The 26,234-nt window shown below is 30.9% G+C and overlaps 1 protein-coding gene across 31 annotated transcripts in view; it reads right to left on the bottom strand.

The window, feature by feature from the left end:
* Positions 1-8,175: 8,175 nt before the first annotated feature.
* The window catches only part of LOC139489498 (glutamine--fructose-6-phosphate aminotransferase [isomerizing] 2-like), a 41,999-nt gene continuing 23,940 nt past the window's right edge, over positions 8,176-26,234 (bottom strand). For 8 of the 31 annotated variants that reach the window (XM_071275954.1, XM_071275969.1, XM_071275962.1 and 5 more), the window contains 12 exons: positions 25,771-25,873; positions 24,952-25,115; positions 24,247-24,440; positions 23,647-23,767; positions 23,193-23,350; positions 22,594-22,708; positions 21,941-22,068; positions 21,396-21,524; positions 20,869-20,907; positions 19,133-19,294; positions 14,818-14,879; positions 8,176-11,194 (listed from right to left, as the gene is read on the bottom strand). In XM_071275954.1, the coding sequence (XP_071132055.1) occupies positions 14,835-14,879; positions 19,133-19,294; positions 20,869-20,907; positions 21,396-21,524; positions 21,941-22,068; positions 22,594-22,708; positions 23,193-23,350; positions 23,647-23,767; positions 24,247-24,440; positions 24,952-25,115; positions 25,771-25,873 (1,358 nt within the window). In that variant the 3' untranslated portion in view covers positions 8,176-11,194; positions 14,818-14,834. Of the gene's footprint in view, positions 11,195-14,817; positions 14,880-16,264; positions 16,873-17,441; positions 19,295-20,868; positions 20,908-21,395; positions 21,525-21,940; positions 22,069-22,593; positions 22,709-23,192; positions 23,351-23,646; positions 23,768-24,246; positions 24,441-24,951; positions 25,116-25,770; positions 25,874-26,234 lie in introns of those variants that run through there. The other 23 variants (XM_071275950.1, XM_071275965.1, XM_071275960.1 and 20 more) reach the window with 5 other exon arrangements.

Below are 26,234 nucleotides of genomic sequence, written 5' to 3'. Positions count from 1 at the left end.
TTCCTTTAAAAATGTCCTGTACCAATTCAGGAATCTGGCCATTGTTATATTATAGTTCGTTTCTGTTTGTGTTACATTTTAACGTTGTGTATCCGTTGTGTCGTTTGTTTTCTCTTATTTTTGAGTGTGAATTCACATTACTATAAGACGTGTCACGGTACTTATCTATCCCAAATTCATGTATTTGGTTTTGTGTTATATTTGTTATTCTCATAGGATTTTGTCTAATGTTTAGTCCGTTTCTCTGTGTGTTACATTTTAATGTTGTGTCGTTGTTTTCCTCTTATATTTAATGCGTTTCCCTCAGTTTTAGTTTGTTACCCCGATTCTATTTTTGTCCATGGATTTATGAGTTTTGAACAGCGGTATACTACTGTTGCCTTTATTTAACATCATTCCCGAGAGTTGAGATTTTTTTTTAGAAAATTACTTTAAAAAACTGGGTGATGATTCGAATATCGGATGATGTATGCATAGCAGAAAGTAAAATCACAAAAATACTGAACTCCGAGGAAAGTCCCTAAACAAATGGCAAAATCAAAACTTCAAACACATTAAACGAATGGATTGCAGGTGGCACTAACCCTGTTGACGCACCGATTCAGTCTTATTTTGAGTTCATCCGACTCCCTTTTTTTTAACTTAATTTGAATATTATTGATGGATTTATGGAATTTGAACATCGGTAATCAACTGCTGCCTCTAATTTACACCGTTACTATTGTGAAGTAGTTTTACATTTTTCTCCTTCGTTTCAAAATACTAAGCTGTATTTCTTTTTGACACCAACTTTTAAACCTGTGATTTTCGATATGAAATGCTATCATAAAGTTAGTATTTGTTAGAACATAAGGAGTAATAATAAATGTAGATCACCTTGAGATTTCCATCATACATAATGACTGACGAATTTGCAATCAATTTCTATTATGAATATTCGAAAAAAAGATCTCTTTTATAACTAAAGCTGCATTTTTCTATATATGGGTTTAGATATTTTATGAATACTGCTTAATATAACATACGAGGGTGTTTGTATCATACCAAAAATATAATATTACCAACTCAATATAGTGTATTGTTACATCGATTTCGAAAAAGGAAACTTACAATATTATGAAGACGTTTATGAAAGGATAAAATTTATATTGATTTCAATGCGAGAAAATAATATGGCAACAGATAAAAAAAAACATAACGTTCTTCCTTTAGAAATAATAATGTTGATGGCAGAAAATGTTCTAGTGGTTTTTAACATTGTACATCGTTTTACCTAATAATCCTTGTGTTCTTTTTGTATATGGTAGCTGTCGAAATAAATACATGAGTCTTTATCATATTATGTCAAGCTTCGTATCGCTCGGAGTCTCCAACTGTTATTGTAAACGTCCTCCAACTAGATCGAACAGAGTGTGTTTGTTGGTCCAAACTCTACATCCATATTCCGCAAGTGACGCATGTCAATTTATGATGACTATGCGTATGCGTTCAAAGTAATGCTTGTTGACCTCTCTACAAAGCCTGTGGTATACAATATTTGTCAGCTTTTTGTAGTGCATTAACACAACAAGTAAAGTTTTATCTTTATGACAGGGAAAATCAAGACTTGATTTCTAACCAAATTGGAGTTGTGGGTCTATTAGTAACGAGGAAACGAGGACCTATTATGGTGGCGACAAAGTAAACATGTCTATGGGCATCTGAAACACACGACATTCTTAAACTTTTCATGTCAAGATGGTGTCCATGAAAAAGTTTTTTAAATACAAATCTCTACTTATTTAGAAGAACATATTTCTATCCTAGAAATGAGGTCATCTATCTTTTTTTATTGAAACACTTTCATTAGGTGTTTTTATGGCGGGTTTTGTTAGTATTTGAAAATAGAATAATAAGGTTAGTTTTTTGTCAAACATTTGTATTTAATTATTTTGCTCAATGGTGAATCAGACGCTTTGAGAATGAAAGCATTGAAAGGTAAAATAACAAAAATACCAAACTTCAAGGAAAGTCCTTTATAAAATGTAAAAATCGAATGCTCAGATACATCTAACGAATGGAAAACAACTGTCGTATTGTTGGTTGACTTGTAACAGACATTTCGATATTTAGAAAATGGTGGATTAAACATGGTTGCATAGCTTGCTCACTTGTATGACAGTCGCATAAAATTCCATTATATTGACAACAATGTGTAGCAAAACAAATATACACAATCGGTAGAAAAAAGCAAAATCACAAAGATACTGAACTCCGAGGGAATTCAAAACGAATGTATAACAACTGTTATATTCCTGACTTGGAATAGGCATTTCCTTATGTAGTGAATGGTGGATTCAACCTTGTTTTATAGCTAGCTAAACATCTCACTTGTATGACAGTCGCTTCAAATTCCATTATATTGACAATGATGTGTGAACAAAACAGACATATTCGGTAAAAATGTCAAAAATCGGGTTACAATAGTCAACATTGTAATATAATCTTAATCATAAAACAAATAACAGTTTCAACTAAGAAACACAAAATGGCAAACAGACAAAGTACATACGCTAAAATGAAAAGCAAGAACTCAAAATAGACCATAGTACAATAACACAATAGAGGGATGTACAAGTATCAACCCACGTGATAGGTATATAATAAAAACATGAATAAACAGTAATGGTTAAAAATATACAAGGAAAAAAGGGGACTTTAACACGTATTTAGGATGACAAACAACGGCAGTACATATAATCTATATTTCAAGACTATCATGTACTATTTGTGAAGTTGATACAGAACATTTATCCAAAAGGTCTTATTTTCTTCCAATGAAATTTTTATTGAATCAGGACGAGACGTTCTTTGACACAACCTTAGCTCATCAACGTTTAGCTCAAACACTGGTTAGTAGTAGCTGCAAGCTCTTCAATATTGAATGAATTTGGAAATGTATAGCCTTTATGCATGTGAAGTTGTAATATTGCTGCCAAGGTAGGATTTTAAAATTAAATTCGTCTCGCTGGTCATAGATTTTCCTATTTAGATGACCACTGATGTCAAATTCGGAGTATAAGTCTAAAAGTGAGGCCGTGGAAACCGTGTCTGGAATGTTCGAATTGTTAATGGAAATGAACATCATCTCACGCTTCTTTGATTTTCTTATCTATGACAACTGTCTAAAGGAACTCTGACTCATACGAAAACAATAAGAGGCCGACAAGTGGTGACGCACAGTTCGTTCCTGAAGGAATGCCAACAACTTGCAGATAAAGTCTACCTCCATTTTTATTTTACTTTCTCTTACAAAAAAGTAAAAAAAAAAACAAAAAAAAAACTCCCTTATCAACTGGGAAAGAAAATCAAAAGCTTAAACACATCAAACGAATGGATATCAGCTGTTATATTCCAAACGAATTTCTATTACACTATACTGGTTTTCCTTCAAAGGATTTTGACAAGAATAAATGAAGAAGGTTGCAAAACTAAGTTATGGCAGTTTATGATTCCGTGTCTTCTTAAGAAGACCTTCAATTCAAATTGGTTTGAAGGAGCTGTATAAAAGGTCGAAGAATAAATATCCACACATGTTTTATCAAGACAATATATGACTCAAGTTAAGCAACATCAGTTTACCGATGTGTAAATCTCACATAAATTCATTTAGAAGCCAAATCAATGTACTGTACCTAGTCAACCAAGTTCAACCCACCATTTTATCCTAAAATGTTTTGTACCAAATTAGGAAAATGGCCATTGTTATATTATAGTTCGTTTCTTTGTGTGTTGCATTTTGGAGTTGTGTTTCTGTTGTGTCGTTGTTCTCCTCTTTTATTTGATGTGGTTCCCTTAGTTTTAGTTTGTTACCAGGATTTGGTTTTTTTTGCAATCGATTTATGAATTTCGAACAGCGGTATACTACTGTTGCCTTTATCATTTTCAGTTCATTTTGGTCAAATCTTGTTAGCCTGGCTAGTTACTTATACATCAAATATATGTTATTGTGTTATTGTCCTATTGTTATTTTTGTATTCTTTTCTTTCGTATTTAATTATGTGCTTTGTGTATATGCCATTGTTTTCTTTTGTTTGAATATTTTTTTTTTATCGTGATTAAGTTTATAACACAATGGTGACTGATGTGCCCCTATTTTTGACATTTTTACCTTTTATGTCCATTTGTTTTCTTCACACGTTATTGTCGATGTATTGAAACTTTATATGCGATTGTCATAAGAGAGGGAGGTAAAGCTTGCTATAAAACCAGGTCTCATCCACCATTTTGTACACCAGGAACCAGGAAATGGCTGTACTAAGTTGTCAATAATATGACAGTTATTTTCCATTCGTTTGATGCATTGGAGCTTTTGTTATTGTCATTTGATAACGGACTTTTTGTTCTGAATTTTCCTTGGAGTTCGGTATTTTTGTTATTTTACTTTCTGCTATGCGAATTCGCAGTAGAAAAGTCATTATTGGTAAAAATACAGATTTCACAACTGTTCTTAAGACGACGAAAACAATTCACTAAGAAGTTGAGACACCGACATATTGTATCGATCAAAAGGAGATATAAAATTGAGAATGGAAATGGGGAATATGTCAAAGAGACAACAACTCGACAAAAGAGCAGGTAACAGCCGAAGGCCACCAACGGGTCCTAAATGCAGAGAGAAACTCCCGCATCCGGAGGCGTGCTTCAGCTGGTCCCTAAACGAAATGTATGCTAGTTCAGTGATAATGGACGTCATACTAAACTCCGAAAAATACACTAGAAACTAAAATTTGAAATCATACAAGACTAACCGAAGGCCAGAGGCTTCTGACTTGGGACAGGCCCAAAAATGTGGCAGTGTTAAACATGTTTTTTAGATCACACAACAATATGCACAGTAAAGTCCGTTAAAAAGAAGTCCGAGTCCGATTTTAGAACAGGTAACAAAAGAAACTACGCAATATGACAATGATTAACAAAGGACTACAAGCAGTTACTGACATACCAAACCTCAATTAAACTGATTGAAAGATTATGTCTTCTTCATATGAATATCAAGTACAATCCCTCGTTAAGGGTTAAGTATTATGCCATCATAAAATATATGAGAAGAACATGACCCGTATCAAGCCAACAACTGGTTTTTATTTCCGATGCAAAGACCCTATATGTGAATTAATATTAAAGCCAAAATATGCAATCTTTAATGACCTGACAACAGTATGTTTTCCACAAGGTAGTTGCCTAAAACAGCTTGTTGATCCAATCAAAATCATTGCCAAGCAAACATGATTTGCTTTGGGATTTACTTTAAGACAAAGACTGAAAAGCCTGCAACCGTTAATCGATCTTAGCTTTATGATACTAATTATGTTAAATAAATTATGTTTTTATTCAAGTGGCAAAGAAGAGAACTCTACACTCTATTCAATTCTGAGTTCTCTAGCTATGTTCGCTGAGATCGCCCCTAGTTTTTGGTGGGGTTCGTGTTGCTTATTCTTTAGTTTTCTATGTTGTGTCATGTGTACTATTGTCTGTCTGTTTGTATTTTTAATTTTTAACCATGACGTTGTCAGTTTATTTTTGATTTTTGAGTTTGACTGTCCCTCTGGTATCTTTCGTCCCTCTTTTTACAGCACACAGACGTTCAGATAAGTCGTTAACTGACCACAGGTTATTGACCCAGACTATATCTAATAAAAAGTTGTCAGAGAGTCTTGTTAATTCCGGTTTTACAAAAACCAATTTGATGGAAATTAATTCAAGTTTACTTTTAATTAATTTAATGTGCTCCTAAGACAAAATCTCCTTCAGCAGAATTATGAGGAAAAACGAGTGAAATCGGTGTAATTTTCCTTGAAGTGCGATAGTTTTGTTATTTTACTTTTGTTTACCGATACAACGTGTCTGTGTCATTAATCACTAAATACATATTTCCTGGTTTTAAATATTCAAATACAAGGTTACGGATAATGTCTGCATAACAGAACATATTTATCATGCTCACTCTGTTTAAAGTTCATACGGTACCCTAAGTTTTGATTTGTACAACAAAAATGGATTAACAATATTTCACTGCTGTTGCTTCTTTCTCAGAAAGATAGTAGAATAAATGTCAGTATAATGTTAAAATGTTCAAACGGGTTTTGTTTTGGGGAAGGATTAATTTCGGGATTAAGATAATGATCATTTTGTCTTCTTCATATGTGGCTAGGCTAAACCTAATTTCAAAACTTGTTGTGTGATACATAACGGTCGTTTTGGTAAATTAGTGATTCTTCATCGTGTGGTTCAACTAGGACGAAAAGAGTAATAAGGCAATACTATTTATAAATAATAACTTTTCGTCACTAGTCACTTCCAAACAGTGAAACAAATTACCATCAGAACAAGCAGAACAACTATAAAAAATGACCTGTTTTGCTAAATTATAAGACTGTTATCTTTTGTGCCTTTATAAATCCATGGCATCTTTGTAACGAAAGAACTACAGTAAAAGAGGGACGAAAGATTCCAGAGGAACAGTCAAACTCATAAATCGAAAATAAACTGACAACGCCATGGCTAAAATGAAAAAAACAAACAATAGTACACATGACACAACATAGAAAACTAAAGAATAAACAACAAGAACCCCACCAAAAACTAAGGGTGATCTCAGGTGCTCCGGAAGGGTAAGCAGATCCTGCTTCACATGTGGCACCCGTCGTGTTGCTTATGTGATTACAAATCCGGTAAAAAGTCTAATTCGGTAGGTCACATTCATGAAAGGGAAGGGGATTGTAGTTACGACGTAAGGAACATATCCGATATCATTTGTGAAAAGGTTATTCCATAACGGTCAGCCAACTCGTGATGGCGTCCGCAAAATTTACAAAGTGGTGATTTCAACTTCACCATTTGGACCTCTTGGTTTAATAGCTTTCTTGTGAGCAGCAGCCCTCTATCAAAAAAATCATGATAGGAAATGCACGGGAATATCGTATCAATTGGGAGATATATACACCGTATGCAGGTGCTGCTGGAATGTTGCTACTTATAAATGGAAAGTTCACAATTGGACAGCTGAAATCATCTCTTTTGTCGTAAAGTTTTGTTTTCAACCGACCCTCATTGTCAATTTCTAGATGTAAGTCAAGATATGAGGCCGACTTAACTGTATCTGTTGTATCCTTTATCTCTAGTTCGATGGGATAGATGTGTTCAAAATAGTCCCCAAATTTACAATAACCTGTATAGTATGAACTATCCAACCAGGATGATTAGATTGTAACATCTGAGAAACGGAACAGATATCTGAAGTGCCTCCATTTGCATGAACTGACAATTCATAATATTGGTTATATTATTACATTAGTCTACGGTTCGACACATCACGTCATATATTCATATTATTAAAAGTTGATTGATTGAGTGTTGGCTGCTTAATTTCCAGAAGATTACAAGTTGAACCACGTGTAATCTGAATTTGTCCCATATTGCATAGGCCGAACGTTAAAAGACGACATATTATTCTGTATTAACAATTTGGTAAAACTTTTTCACAATATTTCAGGCTCTGAATGAGAAACCCCTGGTAAATTGAAAATATATAAACACAGAGCCAAAATGATTTGCCACACAAATGATATCATTCCTTCCTTGTGACGCTGGTTCATATAGGGGGCTTGAATAGGTGAGGTACAATTTAAGTATGTTCTGTATAAAATACCTTGTGGAAACGTTCACAACAAAGGGACTCATTTACATAGACTGTTCTTTGAAAATTACTGATTAATCTTCAGACGAGGACTGGGGTCGTGAAGTTGAAATTGTTCCTATTTAAGGACGTAAATAAAATTGAGAATGGAAATGGGGAAAATTCCAGAGACAACCATCCGACCAAAGAGAAGATAACCAAAGAGTGTCACCATACTTTCCGAATAATACAAATTTGGAACTGAGTGATGTTTAATTGGAATGCCTCAACATATCTCAGACAAACTTTAAGAACAAAAGTAGCAAGGGAAGCCTACATCACAAGTCTTTTATCTGGATTGACAATGAAAGGTTGCAGAACAAAAACTGACCCTGTTGTTCAGTTAGATGGGAGGCCCCATGGAGTACAGCTCAACACATATATGAACAGGCAGGTAACAATGGATGGTTATATACACACGAATTACAAATATCTTTTAAAAAGCAACAACTAAAAACTTTTCTATATAATTTATTCCCTCAGTATACTGGTGGTCCTCAAAAAATACAAGTATGCAAAAATGATTTTTATTTTCAGAACAATATTTCAATGCCTAGATATATATTTGGGAATCTGATTGCCATCTCGCCACAAATATTGATCATTATAAAAACTGGTATGGTTTAAGAAACAATTTGTTTAAAAACACAAAAACTCTTTGAAAGGATGTATGGTTTGAGCAAGATTAAATTCAGAGGTATGACACCTGACCATCTGATTTTAATTTACTGAATTTAAAGGTAAATAACTATGAAATTCAAACATGATTGTCGAAAGAACTAAAAATTTGCCACATTAAAAATGCTCAAAAATGATTATGTTCTTCTGATCTTTTTTTTGTCTTCATTATGAACAATAAAGTCTATATTTGTAAGATGTAATTTTCAAAATAGGAGATTCAATCATTATATGAGATTCTTTCCATTTTAATAATCATTTTAGACTGTATTCAATAAACATTTCATAATAATAAAAAATTTGAAGATAATATTTATTAATGTTGCCAAAATAATACCTATATTATTATATAATAATAAAAATATTTTTCAGTTTCAATGATAATCATTCTTTAAGTTTGCAATATGACAAACTAAACAATTATATAGTTTATATATGTATTAGTTCTATGTATAATCCAAAACAGTATGTTAAACATTAAACAGTTATAAAATAATTTGAGACTTTCAAAACATGTATATTGAAATAATGTATACCTTTTATTACATATATATATTCAAAAGTAAAGCAACAATATCATTAACCAAGATTACAATGTGTAATGGTTTAAACATAATTTAATGAGCATGTGAATGTTGGAAACTGGTGATCTTTTGAGGACCATTTCTTTATTCAGATGTGAAGTGGAAACAATTCTCATTTCAATCTTTCTTAAATAACTTGACAGTATTCAATCTTGTATGAGCAGTTTGTCCAAAATTTATCAAATAAAAGATCTGTTAAATACATTTATACTTTTTAAAATTGTATACCAAAAATTGGCTGGTAATAGATAATGAAATTCATCTTCAATGTTAAATCTATAAATATGTATAAAATAACAAAATCAAATTGTCTTCCACTGTCGATGAGGGACAGCAAGAATGTCATTAATACTGCATAACAACAAAAAAAGTTATGTCCCATGATAAAACTTAACAAACAAAATATAGGTTGTAGAAAAACAATACTTTAAATCAAAGTAACATAACAAAATGGCTTCCCTTACAATTAGAATAGTGTCTGCAACAAATACAACATTTTGAAAACCTTGGTTTAGGTATTTATTTCATCCCTGGTCTCTTTTAAGTCTGTCAATCCTTTTGTTTTCTTTTAGTATTGAGCATGGCTTAAAAATGTTTCCCATGTTGCAATTTACATAAGCCTGAATGCAAAGCTGAATGACTTTTCTCCAAAAATTTTAATAAAACTGAGGGTAAGAAAGTCTAAATAGGACATCTGAAAATCTTGACTAATGTTGACCAGAAAATTTAATTCAAGACTAGATCTTGGTGTCAAAAGATAAGTTATAAAGGTAAAGTTCATGAATAAAATACTTTTTGAAGTGAATATTCATAACAACTCATGGAAATTGTGAGTAAACATGGAAAGACAACCACTTATTTGATGTATTGTATAAATATAAAGAAACATAAATCAAAATGTAAAAAGGAAGCTGCCTTTACATTTGAAATTAATACAACAATTAATACATATTTACATTAACAATCAATGCACATGTTGTAACCAGAATTCCTTTTATTGAAGTTGATCGATTTGCATGGTTCAATATCAAAGATTTTTATATTATTTGTGTGTAACAAAATAAGGTGGTAACTGAAATGTAACACATAAAAATTACTTTAACTAAATTATGCAACCTTATAAAGGTACTAACTGAAATTTGCAACTTAAAAAAGGTACTAATTGAAATTAACAAATTAATTTTGATTACCGAAAATATATCCAGTCAAAAAATTAGAAAACATGTAGTCATCCTCGTGAATCTATAAACAGTTTCCCTCTCTAAAGCATACTTTATGCTTGACTAATAAACTCTTCTACAATTACAACAAAGCATGTTTTCTTAATATGCCTGGTTCTAAAAACTTGTTTGATATCTTTAATGCATCCAGCACATTACAGGGCAGTACTATTCAATATAGTTACTAAAATAATTATAACATTAAATACTATACATAAATACTGTGTACTGTTATTTCTAGACTCTCATTAAATTGAACTTTTATTACTCAATTAAACTAAAATCATTTGAATCAGTGCCTTGTTTATCAAGGTATGCCAAGTTCCAATAATCAATATTAACCAACATATATTATAAAATGAAATGGAATTAATATCTGTTAAAAAATACTCAATTATCATCCTTTATAGATCCTGTAAATTGAAATGAAAATTAAAAACATCGAATTCCCAGTTTCTGAAGCATCCCTTTGATCAACCCTTATAAAGAATGCTCATATTAAAAAGCCTGACTTAAAAACATGGGACCTACAAAACAAAAGCTCTATTTGGGCTCATAGGATTTACATATAGTTGACACATTTGGCAATTTTGTTAATCTAAAATAACAGGAATGCTCTGTCAAAAAGGTTCTAGAAATTTTAATATTAAATCTTTTAAATTTTTCTATGTAACTGATTTTTTTTTGCATGCAAGTACAGATATACACATCTCATTCAACTCTTAATACAAATTTATGGTAATTAATAAACACTTCATATGGCACTTCAGATATATGTTCAAGATAAAGAGAGTCAACAAAATTTATATAATATTTATTATAGCATGTCTCCCACAAAATACTTCTATAAAATAATCAAGTCTAATGATTGACAAGTACTAATAATTAGTCCACTTATAACATCCAATAACACATGTCCCACATATGTTTTAAGTAGTAGTCCATTAACTGCATACAGTGGAATGGATCTTCAATAAACTCCTAGGAGAGTCTACCTGTAATATAAAATAGCAGGATTAAAAACAAAAACAAAGCAGGGAGAATAAGATCATAGTAAAATCAACTTTGTAAGTTGAAAGTAAATTTAATGGTGCTTTATGACATTTTTATTTCTCAGGAAACCAAAGTATCTGCCGTCAAATGTGGTAAAAATATGGACAGAATTTCAAAAGAATGTTTGCCAAAAAAAACAAGGACAACACTGAAACTTGTATTTAGCAACTACTAGTACAAACCATTGCAAACTAGTAAACAGTTTAAACAACCAGCACCCTATCAGATAATCTGACACAATAATAAAAGCCACACTAAAGCTTATAAAGAATTTTAAAATCTTTCTTTTAGCTTAAACTCAAAATTTAAAGGTTTCATCTAATAAAAATTGAATTTAAAACCTCATGAAGTAATTTTCATTATTTTTATTACTGATGAAGTTCTACACTAGCAGTTACATGTACTATCTTTCCCACAAGTAAAAAATAATTATTCTAATAAATTGGATAGTCATATGCATGTAGTACTAAATGAGAAAATATATATCCAAATTGTAGCTGGTAGTATATTGCTGTAATCTCCTCTGATGTAAATCTATGAACTTGTGCAAAGGGCTGTTGGTTTTTTAGATGGAGGCTTTCTGTTGGAAATTGAACCTGTTTGCAATTTGAACAATCATCAATATATAAATAGTACATAGATGAGAGGTGGTAATGAGCAGATTGTTACTCTGATGAGAAAACATTGTCTGCAAAGTCCAAAACAATAGGAAATAAAGAGATTATTATACATTAGGTTAAGATGTCAGATTTTAATTGATTTAAAGGAGTGGGACATTGTACTTTATCTCACAGCTTATATTCTATTAACTTTTATGGAGGCCCTAGACCATTTGTGTGCTTTGTTACATAAGGATTATTATTATTGACTGTTTTTTAATCAATTTAAAATTTAAAAGAGAATTACAGAAAATTCAGTATAATTAATATAATAAATTAAATACCACATAGTTAAAAAGGTGATAAATATAATAAATAGAGAATGTGCCCATAGGACACAGATGATGTCCCACCTGTTATATAAAGGGACATAACAAGAGAACTTTTAAAGTGACCCACCCAAAATATAACTTATCTGTGTTTTGCGGTAAGAAGCATTGTGTATCAATTTCATAACATTTGGTTGAGGCAAACTTAAGTTAGAGAATGAAAATAAATTTTGGGAGTTGTATGTATACAGAAGTATGTACTTACAGACGGACAGACGGTCAATAGTAAGCCTTTATGCCCCCTCTGCTATGGAGAGGGCATTAAATAGAAAATTGTGGTATGATTGGCAATGATGAAAAATTAATAAAATATATGTATGGGTATGTGTTGCTTTCTACTGAGAATATAATTTTTAAAAATGAGAGCAAAGTGCTTGATATGAGCTGAAATAAAAAAAGGACACTTGCCCTTAATGGTGTTAAAACTGTCACCTCAGTGAGTTGTTTGAATAAAAGGAGATGTGAGGTATACTTTAATGAGAAAACACCCCAAAAACACAAGGGCAGAGAGATACAGGGGTAAACATTCGACCTTCAACATAAGAAAGATGTGTCAAGCTTTAAATCAAACCAAAGCCAAAAAAAGAAGTGAATAGATTTGAAATATAAATTAGGAGATAATTTACTCCTTCTTAAAGTAGAAGTTTTGCCTGATACATACATATAATATATCAAAACAGCATGCCCTACACTAAATGTTTATATAAGTATATCCATTCATTTACACATTTATCTATCTAAGAACACATGCATGTAATTGGTTTTTAATATAAGAAAAAAACAATTAACAGAATATAATAAAGTAGCTTTAAATAAAGTATTACATGCAGTTTCACAATTATATTACTGTTGAGAATGGTAATTTGATTTTATAAACATATATATATGTTGTGTACAAGTTGTAATATTTGTTTGTACAAGTTATCAGTGTATTATGAATCGCTTAACACAAAAGAATGAGGCAAGCACACAGTCTTTTGTTTCGCATATTTCTGTCATATTTGCAATACTTCATGATAGTCTAAAACTGAGCATTGATACAAAAAAATTATAAGAACACAAAACAACTTTTTATGGATATGATTTTGTTATAAAGAAAAAAATTAAATTAGAATTTAAACCATTTAGGTATCCTCGTTTCCAGTTTCAGGACAAAAACAATAGCACTAAATGTTTGGTTAAAGTATATACAATTGTATTTAAGACATTAAACTGATACATTTTAGAAGATAAACTTGTATCACCTGGTGCAAGAAGCTATGTGTCAAAAAACTTGTACAAATACCCTGTACAAATTATAACTTGTACAGACTTACATCTTTTACACAACATATATATTAAAGGAGACTCAAGATTTTCAAAAATAGATTTCTAATACATTTGAAATGTCAAATTGATTACTGGTATTTGTTTACTGTATATGTAATTGTGTTTTTTTCGGTAACAATTAAATGCATGTGATGTACTAGATTTTGATGGCATTCCAATATGTTTCACCGATTTTATATTCAGTTCCCAAGTAACAAAATGTTTAGCTTATCTAGCTTTTGTATAATTTCAGGTGGAAAAAATTGCCAAATACAATAAAATTTTCACAGGATAATTAAGAGTTCCTAAGATTTTGAATTGATAATTTCATAAAAGTATAACGTAACGGTACCCAAATTGCACCGAGTACCCAAATTGCACCTATTTATCAAAAATAGCAGCGAAATTCTAACAAGATTTCCTAGAGACTAAAAAAATGGTATTTTTATGATTTGATACTATGCACGTCTTTCAACATAGGTAAAAATATTTAGATATACACAAAACGTTCACAATATTTATCAACAGATGAAGTGTTTACTGAAAAAGCAAAATGTACTGAAACGTCGCCATGCGACGTCATCAAAACGTCATCTTTTTAAAATTAACAAATACAATACGTTTCAAGTATCCATTTCTTAAAAAATGAAGAGTAAGCATGGACAAATATCCAATTGTTCAAAATATTTGAAAAAAATAAACAAAAGCTCTGTTATTCGACTTTTGACGATGCGAATTTAAGCATGGATGCAATTTGGGTACTCCTCATTACAGAATCTGGGATGGTTTGGAGGTAAGTTCAGACCAATTTTTCTATGATTCCTTATGGATTGAAAATCAAATTGGTGTACCTTTATAATAAAGAAGGATACGGCTACAAAATAAACACAAAATGGAAATGTTTGTCTTGATCATAAAAAAACTTAGTTGAAAAAACTGTCAAAATAGGTGCAATTTGGGTACCGTCACGTTATACCCAGTAATATTTCTGCATAGATGTATAATCTTTATTCAAAAAGACGGTTTTAAATTTCGACATTATTCACAAATTAAGCTTAATGTCAATTTCATAAAGTATGAAGTTTGTTAAAAGAACCCATCTTTCATCATTTAAAAAAAATAATAAGCAAAATACTTAAAAAGAGATATTAAAACTGAATAATATAACTAATATTCCTTGCATATGTAAGAAAGAAGAGATGAGATAGATCAGAATGTAAATCACAACAAAGCATCACCAAGGTAACTATACTACAGGATTTGACCTACCTGTAACCTTGAGATATTCATTCCACTGTTACGCTCTTTGCTAAATTACGAGGACAATCGACCTAACAAGAGTAAAATTGTACTAAGTCAACCAGTTTTAAGTATAATTTCTTTCATTTCTTGCAGTTTTAAGCATAAATTCTTATATTTTTTGCAATGACTTTATTAATCTTTCAGTTAACCAATACAAAAAATTAAAGTCTCCCTTTAATCACAATAATATAGTTTAAAATCATAATATCATTTCAGATCTAAATGATTGACCTCTAGATGTTTTTTTTTATATTGCTGGGATGCTGTCTCGTTGTAGTATACCACCCACCTCCTTTTATTCTTAACAAAAATATCATATTTACAGTTTTCTTTAATTAAAAAACTTGAATAAAGTAAGTCCCATTTTAAATTATCCTTTTATAAAAATAATTAAACATTTTGACAGCAATTTGACTTCTATTATTTATCAGCACAAATATAATATATAAAATCCAAATAAATGTGTATTATCTTTACAGTGCAGCTAATGATTTTGAATAAAATGATTAGTAAATATGATTTATTAATGCTTACAGCAATTATTAGAACACATACATTCACTACTTAATGTAACACAAGAAATATTAAAAAGCAAATTGTACTTGCTTTTAAAAAGGGAATTGATTTCTGGGAAATGATGATTGGACAGATTAAATGTCTTTGTTGATCAATAAAGTGAATCAATATTTTCTTATTGCAGTTCATTGCATATTTATTTTCAAATCCCTGATCGGATTTTGATTTGATTAGAACTTTTTTTTTTAACGCTTTAAATTTCTGTTACATCGCCACCTCCATGCTCTTATTAATACTGATGATAGTGTTTCATTTTCTAAACCTTCACCAAACTGCTAAAAGTATTTTCCTTCTCATGCAGAATAAACATTATCCTAAAGATGGATTAAAATTTTTTTAGAACCGCTATAAAGTTAGGAGGTTTTCGCGTATTTCTTTTTTAGTTATATGTTGATTTTAAAAAAGATTAGTTCACAATTTTGTTTTTATTTCCTCAGAGAAACACAACTTTCATTTGCTTATAATATACTTACGTGTATGAATTACTAAAAGGATGTGTACTCTAGCATAATTAATGCAAAACTTACTTACTTTCAGAAAAGGGGAATAACTCTTCAGCCACAGAGAATATGTACCGTTCAAATCTACCTTTTTACCTTCCAATCTTAGCTTTTCATCTGGTATTTGTTTTACAAAGTTTTGATAATAAGCATATGAAAGTACCGCAGAAATATGTTTACAAGCTAATTATAATTTAAATACCCACCTAATCCTCAGTGTTTTCCAATTTAATCATTGTGTATATTCCAGGTGAAACATAACTAAGGCAAGATGGGGATTCATTTTAAATGGTTAAATGAAAAAAAGTTTCAACAAAATGAGCAAAACTAAAACCATAAAGTGAGTTAAGCTAATGAAATCAAACTAAAACACCTATGTCAGACCCCATCAAGAAACAAACAATGGACTGCAGGCTCCTGGCTTAAGACAGGTTAATAAAGAATGTGGCTTGGTTAAATATGTTTGTGAGTGTGCAACCCCTTCATAAACTTAGATAAATGGAGACACCTTGCACATTATGGTATAAACAGACATAACTCAAGAACTTTAAAAGTGATTCTACCTACATTTGTACTTGATCCGAGCTTTGTGATAATAAGCATTGTGTATATGTTTCATAACATTAAGTTGAGGCAAACACAAGTTAGAGAACAGAAGCAAAAATTCATCTTTTTTTTCCATTTATAATGAGGCAAATCTCTAGAACAGTAAAAATGAAGCCACCAGAATTCGTACTTGATCTGTGTTTTTTCAGTAATTACCATTATGTATAAGCCAAACTAAATAGAATGGAAACTCTAGAATGGTAAAAGTGACACCACCAAAATTCCAACTTGATCTGTGTTTTGTGGTAATAAGCTTTGATTGTAAGTTTTATAACATTTAGTTGAGGCAAACTAAAGTAAGAGAATTGAAACCAATTTTTGGACATACAGATGGACGTAGCTTAGTCTTAGATGCATGATTTTTTTATTAGTTGTTAGTGGCTTTGAACTAGCTGTCAGATAACTGTGAGTACTCTCAGATCTGTTCATTGTGTCTTTTTGTGTCGGGATATATAAGTACCCCGCCACGTCCACTTGTATTTTTGTCCATCTGATGAGTTAAGCCTTTTTCAACTGATTTTTATAGTTCGTTCTTATGTTTTACTGTTATACCACTGTCCCAGGTTAGGGGGAGGGTTGAGATCCCGCTAACATGTTTAACCCCGCCACATTATTTATGTATGTGCCTGTCCCAAGTCAGAAGCCTGTAATTCAGTGGTTGTCGTTTGTTTATGTGTTACATATTTGTTTTTCGTTCATTTTTTTACATAAATAAGGTCGTTAGTTTTCTCGTTAGAATTGTTTTACATTGTTTTATCGGGGCCTATTAAAGCTGACTATGCGGTATGGGCTTTGCTCATTGTTGAAGGCCGTAGGGTGACCTATAGTTGTTAATGTCTGTGTCATTTTGGTCTTTTGTGGATAGTTGTCTCATTGGCAATCATACCACATCTTCTTTTTTATATGTACAAGGGTAAAACTTAATGCCCCTCCGCTACAGGGCAGAAATTGTAATTCATATATGGCAGACACCTATAATTTTATCGAATGTCATTTTAATTTTTTAATTCTGAAATATTTGGATTTGAATTGTGTTTTGAAACTTTGATTTACAAGGGGAGGTAAGTCTGATTATTTAGTTTTAAAATTCATCTTTTTTGATATGTAACAAGAAAACAGGTGTGCAGACCAATTTTTTATTATTATTCTGAGAGCACCAAGTTGTAGCCATCTTCTCTTATTTATTTTGTTTACGCTTTTATCATATTTTATAGAGTGTGAGAATGTTATAGAACCTGGAGCTACATGCCTTAAGAAAAATTTGTACTTTATTGCATTGAACATTTAAATTTGTGATTTACTTTTAGCCATGAATAATGTCAACAGTAGTATAACGCTGTTCAAGTCATAAATCAATTTAGAGAAAACAAATCTGGGTTAAAAACTTAAACGAAGAGTGAAACACATCAACTATAAGAGGAAAACAATGGGACAAAAGAAACACCGAACTGCAACTAAACCATACACCAACATACATACAAACAGACTATTTGATAAAAACTGCCATATTCCAAACTTGGTACAGGACATTTTTAAGAAAAATGGTGGGATGAACTTGGTTTTATTGGTAGCGTAGCCAATCACCCACACTTATATGGCAATGTTAAAAAATACTGCTTAAATGACAACACTATGCGACAGGAGTACAGTACAAACAAACAAAATCCACCAAAAATTGGTATTCCAGGAATAATAATGAATACCAATTACTGCTTCCATCAGTGTTAAACAATAAACCTACCTTTTCCTATCCAAGCATGAGTAAAATCATGCAAATGTTAGATACTTTTTCCATCACAGATTTAATGTTAAATCAAATTTTTAATCTTAACTTTCCAAATTATTGTGATAAAAAATGAAATGAATAAATTTGCTCATTTTCACACTTTGTAAATTCAAACATTTGAATTTTTCCAAATTATTCTGATAGAAATGAACAAATTTGCTCATTATCAAACTTTTTTTTTTATTTATCCAAAACAGCTTTCATGTTAAACATTTACCCTACATTTGCATGATCATACTTTTGTACTACAATAGAGAGTAATCCTTACGTTATTTCCCTTTAATACAGCTATATGGAAAGATAAAAGCTGTAGTGGGACGACAGTTAATAACCCTTGGAGACAGTCCACAGCGTTGGGAACTTCAATATAGCGATAAGCTTGCTGCATGGTCTCCTCATCACCCTTAGAACATAGTAAAATGGGACGACCCTAAAATATACAATACAATCTAGCCTAATCAGGGTGCTATAATAGAAAGCCAAGTTCGGACTCACATAAAAGATGCTGGCAGACTCCCTGATATAAAAATTGCATTTTACCTAATTTTTTTTAGTAAAATCGAAATGATTTAATTTCTTCAAATACACCCTCTTTTTTACTTCTTTTTACATTATTTGGCCTGATCGACTGAAATGAAATTGAGAAATGAATATTTTGTTATTCTCCTTTCCTTGAGAGAGACAATACTATAATGAAGTCTATCAGCATCCTTATTATGTAATACTAAGTACATTGTACCTGAAAGTGATGATTATAGAGGAAGCTAAGCATGCACAGACATATTAGTTCTGTATGAAGAACATAAATTCTTACATCTAGATTTTTTAACTGAGCCATATGTAATGATAATAACTGCATAGGAATTACACAGAGGATACCCTGCAGACAATCGATCGTATGTGGTACCGATATATAAGATTTGCCCATTGCTTGTGTTTCAACATCATCCTTGTTAAGAATGAGGATTGGTTCACCCTACAATGTGAAAGGTCAAGGTTAACATAAAGGTTAACACAAAGTTCAAAGCTATATAATGAATTATGTTTTATGAAAGCTATCCGTTGATCATTCAAGTTTGCAAAGAAATAAACAAAACATGTGCATACAAATTTTTAAATATTCAGCAAAAACTCAAATATTGTATTGGTAATACATGTATATATAATCATGCAAAGAAAAAATAATGATGGCTTAATCATTCATGATGAGTTTCATCTAAAATATAAATTATGGACTTAACATTTTAAAATTTTGGTTTATCAAAGGGCTTTTCTTTATTTTCCCTAATCAGTAACTCTCAACTCTGTGACAATTAAGTCTTACACAAGGCAACATTGTACAGACAAAGAAAAGAAAGCAATTTTCAAACAGAGATGATTAACCTATCTTCAAGCTTGACTTCATTTGAAGAACTCCTTTCATTCATAAAATTTAATCTTCATGTGCAAAAGTAAGAAATTTTTACCCTTATTATCATTGTAGGACTGCAATAACTGATAAATTCATTGACAATTTCTGAACAAATTTGTAATGAAATTCTATAACAAAGTAAAAATTTATGGAAAAAGGACTTTCCAAACAGCAATTGGGATTTGCATTCGGTAAATAACATCATCAAAACTTGCAAACAATTTCTACAGGTGAAAAGAAATAAAATTTGGAGACAATCTTTTTTCTTGCTTCTATAATGATTGAACATTGACATTTTTAGCTGCTAAAAAGCAACTTTTTATAGAAAAAGTGTCATTTGCACTGATTTAATTAGTTTTAAGAATAAAATTAAAATAAAATTTTGCCATCTCCATCTCTTTACTAGGTTGATATAAAATCAAAGTAATAAAAAATTTGTTGTGTGAAGTCAGGATAATCATTTCTTCTACTGTTGAAAATTACTTATATATTAAAACATAATAATAACTTTGAGGTATTTCTGTCTGAGAAATATTTATCCACAGGAAAAATAGAATATAACCTTTTTCTACATAAAAAAAAGCCAAAAATATATTTATATTGCACCCAATAAAATGCATCCAAATTTGTCAATGAAAGCCAATTAATAATTTGCAGGCAGTCAACATGCTGTTATTGGCTTAAGGAAAGTGAAGGAAAACTGGGTATAATAACAGTGCTCTAACAATGTTATATGTTTACTAAATGTAACTTATTGCATCATACAAACAAACATAACTTCATTATTTTTCAATTGCCATATGTGTCGAACAGAATATTTCTATCAAAAATGTTTTTACATGATTAATATTTTTAAAAAATTTCTCCTATCTTCAAAATCATATAATTTTAAATTGCGAGTTGTATTTCAAATTTTTCCCTTACTCTAGACAATTTATTGTTCCATTGGTTCTTCATTTCAATCCAAATAATAAAGAATATTCATAATCATATAAAATTCAATTTATAGCAATCTTTTATTTCTGTTGTTTTAAATCATAATTTTTCTAATAATCTTTTGTTATGCTTTAACCAAATTTCTTGTTTTGTCTAAATTTTCTATAATAAAATCCTATTTTTGTTCTAAATAATGAACTTACATGTCTGGATTTCACTTGCTGTAGAGCGTTTACACATTTCTGAAAAAGTAAAAATGTAAATCATTGAATCAGAGACAATACACTATGATGAAAAAGTGGATCAAAAGTTTTCCTTTCAAGACCACCGCAAGCAATCATTTGGGACAAGGTTTCTTATATAACAACTGTGAAATAATACTTTTTCTTAAAGTATTCTTTAATCAAGGAGGAATGTGAAGTGAGGTTAGAGATTTTGTTTATCTTTAAAGGCCAAACTGCAGCATCAAGATGAAGAACAGTAAAAAAATCACTGTACCATTTTGTTGTAAGTTTTTGCGAACATACTGTGGATTCATTATTATTCGTTGATTAACAATTTTCATGTATTTCGTAGTAACAGTTAAACCTTGAAATTAGATTTTCAACAAATCCACGAAAATTGGTACCCTCGAAAATAAATGAATCCACAGCCTAGAATTTGTGTGATGAATAACTACATGTATTCATTCTTTTCCATATCCTTACTACAACAGTAAATGTTAACAAACCTGGTATACTTTGTCCCTGGTTATAACCATAAGAACAGGCATAGCTTTGTCTACTAAAGCTAATGGTCCATGTTTTAATTCTCCTGCTAATATTCCCTCGGAATGCATGTATGTCAACTCTTTAATTTTCTGGAAGAAACACAAAATAATATAAAGCTTGAAAGGCAGATCATATATTAATGTTGGTTTGTTTGAATGTGCATGAATTATGTTTTACGTCTTTTCTGTAATATCAGTATTGTGCAAGTTTATTGCGTATATGTGTTTATATTTGTTGGTTATATCATCTCAAAGAGCTTATGTTATTGTTTTGTGACAAGCCATCAGACTTCAAATAAAGCTTTGGATTGATTGTTTATTCAAATATAGATCCTTGTTCCTTAAAAAAACTACAAAATAATCACACAGTATCTTTTTATATGTATCTTTCAATAAAATCTATGTGCAGAAAATATGTTTATATATTACATGGCTACTGAAAATTTGGTACTCACTGGTACCTTCTTAATTTGTATTCATTACACAACAGCAGATGTGATACTTACTAAGGCACCTTCTAAACATGTAGCAAAGTTATAACCTCTGCCCATCACTAACAAACTCTTCTGTTTATATAATTCTTTGGCTAAGTCGTTTACTTTTTCATTCATCTGGAGAACGTCGTTAATCATTTCTGAAAGTAGATATTTTATATGTTTCATAGAGAGTGACAGTGACAGTAGAAATGTGATTCCATATTTAATAAAATATATTTCTATATAACTAGAAAAAAAATAAGTACTATTGCATTTAATTTTTTTAAAGGTTTATTCTTTGCATGGTAAGTTAATATCTCATTCTACCCGTGTCAGTGAAAATGGAGATTGTGATCTAAAACTTGACAGTATGTAATAATATTGTATTTTTGTATTTTTGCTTATATAATAACCTGATTGTCATTGGTTTGCGTCTGTCATATTTGTTTTTCATAAATTATTTCATAAATTATCCCATTAGTTTTCTCAACTGAATGTTTCAAATTTTTCCTGTGGACTATAGGGTATGGGTTTTTCTCATTGTCGAAGGCTGTATGGTTGCCTATGATTACTTACATCCACTTAATCTGAACGTAAGTGGATAGTTGCCTCATTGGCAATCATACCACTGTCACATCTCCTTATTTTAATGTATGGTACTTTTGAATTATAAAACTACAAACCTGGTAGTTTTTTCAGCCCCTGTATAATTTCTGTTCGTCTTTCTTGCATAGAGATTCTATCCTCACACATAACTAAACCAAACATGACAAGTGAAATAAATTGACTAGTATAGGCCTACAAATAAAGAAAATAACTAATTACAGGCATTACAGTTCAAGTCTCACAAGTCAATTTTGAATATGCAGATCAAGATACAAAAGATATCAACCTAAATACAATATAAAAGAAATTAATTCCAAATTCATTTTCATATGATATAACACAATAATAATAGAACTACAACTACAACCATTTTAATTTTATTATGAAAATTAAGTTAACATGGAAATCTGGGTCTTGATAATTCAGTGGTCATTTATTGCTGTGTATCAAATTTGTTTTTTGTTTATTTATTTGTATAGCTTGTTCTTGTAATGTGCAGTTGCACCACTGAACAAGGTATGTGAATAGTAAGAGACCCGCTAACATGTTTAACCCTGCCACATTCTGTATGGGCCTGTCCCAAGTCAGGAGTCTGTAGTTCAGCTGCAAAAACAGTCTGCTAATAGAAAACTTTTTACCAAAAGAAAATATTTAGTAAGAAGACATCATAATTTACCTTTGTACTTGCAACACCTATCTCAGGCCCCGCATTTATATGTACACCACAATGTGAATCTCTACTGATTGTACTGCCTACAGTGTTAGTAATACCCACAATCAGGGCACCTCTCTGTTTACAGTATCTCAGAGCCATCAATGTGTCAGCTGTTTCTCCTGTTAATATAGATATACAATTGAACATCGTTTCTCAGAATAAAAATCTATTATAGTTATAGATGTGCATTCTATAAACTGATGGTCTGAGTATAGAATTTTAGCATAAGGGGATATCATTGTATTGCTGTTATAACAGTAATCTTTTAAGTGTCAGTTTGAATTTGACTTGGTGATAACTATGCACAAAAAGGCAAAACATTTCTGTTGATGAAATACTAAAATATTGCCTTATGGGCTGATAGTGATACACATAACAAAAAGATATACCTTACAATATACTTTTTTAACCTTACCTGATTGGCTGATAAAGAAGCATACATCATCTCTAAACACAGGTGTTTGTCTATCCAGGAAATCACTGGCTAATTCTACCATCACAGGTAATTCTGTTAACTCTTCCAATAACTGTCGGGTCTGAATAACAATTAAAAACAGGAAAATTATAATATAGATATAGGAAGATGTGGTGTGAGTCCCAATGAGACAACTCTCCATACAAATAACAATTTAAAAAGTAAACCATTATAGGTTAAAGTACGGCCTTCAACACGGAGCCTTGGCTCACACCGAACAACAAACTATAAAGGGCCCCAAAATTACTAGTGTAAAACCATTCAGACGGGAAAACCAACGTTCTAATATGCACTTTTGTTTGTATTTTCATTTCAATCATTTGATCAGTTAGTCATTTAGAATAAAGCAAACCATATTCAGTAATATGAATACAAAAAAAACTGGTGTGGATTCTGAACACAATCTTAGTCTTTGAAAAAAATAATAATTTATCAGAGTAACATCAAATTCATCGCTATCCTTCCTCTTGCCAGATGCCTGAGTGGACAAATGAGTCTGCCACTTAAATCAACTTCAAAATGTGTTTGTTACTAACTTACAGCCACAGCACTATGGTAACTTGTCCCACAGGCTATAAATAATAAGCGTCTACATCTTCTGATTTCACTCATATAGTCCTTTATTCCACCAAGAATCACTTGGTTCTTCTCAAAGTTAACTCTCCCTCTCATTGTATTGATCACAGATTCAGGCTGCTCAAAAATCTCTTTTTCCATAAAAGTTCCATAGCTCCCTAAAATAATTATTTCTTTTTATTTCCAACATAACTTTGTTTCATTTTTAATTGTATTCCGTATATAAACTTTTCCGACATAAACTGAGTTAACAGTGAAAATTTATTGAAACTCATGATATAAATTTGAAACTTTTGAAATCATTTGATAAGCCTAAAGTACTTATATACAACACAGTTTTCTTTATATTCTTTAATGCTATAACAGGTATATTGTATCCATTCTAATTCCCTATGTGATACTTTGTCTGTGGTATTTTCTTAAAGGTGAATTTTCATTGGATGCAGCCAGTTACAACTGCAACCAATTGAAATTCTGAAACTGCCATGGATGGAGAGAAGGGGACTGGATCATAACCCTTGGACAGTGAAGATGTTTAAAGCCAAAAATTACCAGCTGTAAATCACAGCAATGCTAAGTGAAAAACCTTAAAGTGCTACACATATACTTTAAGTAGTGAACTACAATGTGGTTTTATTTAATAATAGGTGTGACAGAGACTAGATTTACCTTTCATAATTTCTTGTAATTCCAATTTAAGTGTGATGACATCTCTAACAGTAGATTCATCAAGGGTACGTTTGATTCGATGGATAGATAAAGTTCCATTGTTAATTGCTGCCACGTCATCATCCTCCAGGAAGATCACTTGATTGGTGTGTTCTATTATTGCACTATAAAAACAAAATAGAAATAGTTTATTTAGTCAAATCATAATCCTTAATTAACCAATGTAATCATTAACTAAACCGATATATAAATAAAATAAAGAACAGACAGACATCTTCAAATATAAAAAAATATCACTAGTTCTGATTTAGCAAAAAAGTAGAATAATATTTACTGCCATTAAAATGAAAAGAGATCTACTAAGTTCAGTATTTCTACAAAGAACCTTCAACCAAGTTATTATAGAAAACTTGTATGGTCAGTATAACGGTCAAAGAAGGAATTTAAAATTTCAGAATGTCTAGTCAAATAGAATTAAGCTACTGCACAGAAATATGATCTATGTATGAACTGCTACAGCACCAAAGTAAAAAAGACTCAGGTCGCACAATAAGTTTTATAGTAAGGTTATAAATTTTTCACTAAAATAGGTTAGCTAAAAACCATTCAGATAGAGAGGCAAAAAGTATGCTTCAAACTGATCAGTTGTGTCATTCCCAGAGTACTAGGCTTACCATTTGCTAAACCACTATATAGTTGATTCATATGTATTTCAATGCTAAGCACTTTTAACACAAACAGTTTCAAATATTTTACATTGAATTAAGTTTTTTTGTAGCATGATTGTAATAGATGTGTGGTATATGTCATAATCCATACCTAGCATCAGAAGCAAAGAAATACTCCACTTCACTTTGTTCTCCGACTGTATGGAATTCTGTTGTACTATCACATCTCTGGGGGTTGATGAAACCTCTGTGGTCTGCAAAAATAGCAATGGGAATATAAACTTTTTATTTTAATAAATATATCATGCATCATTTTCATTGGATACAAAATCACTGATCAATAGTAATGTGGTCACATGTGAAGAAATTGAAATTCTAGAAATGTCTATTCATTATTTATGAAGGGTAGTAAATTTAAATAACTCTGTTTATCAAAAAAATTCAAATTATTAAAAGATGGATTTGAAAATATGTGCATTTTTTTTTCTTCTTTATTACATTCTGATTATTTCCCTGTATAATCACAGGAAAAAATTACAGAAGCTTGCACAGCGAATTATTATTGTAGCAAGCCGTTTGAAGAAAAAAATACTATCTGTTTATTGTTTAAATTAA

Source organism: Mytilus edulis, chromosome 9, assembly GCF_963676685.1.
Source record: "Mytilus edulis chromosome 9, xbMytEdul2.2, whole genome shotgun sequence".
Taxonomy (NCBI): domain Eukaryota; kingdom Metazoa; phylum Mollusca; class Bivalvia; order Mytilida; family Mytilidae; genus Mytilus; species Mytilus edulis.
Note: the sequence above shows the minus strand (reverse complement) of the source record. Positions and strands in the feature narration are given on the sequence as shown.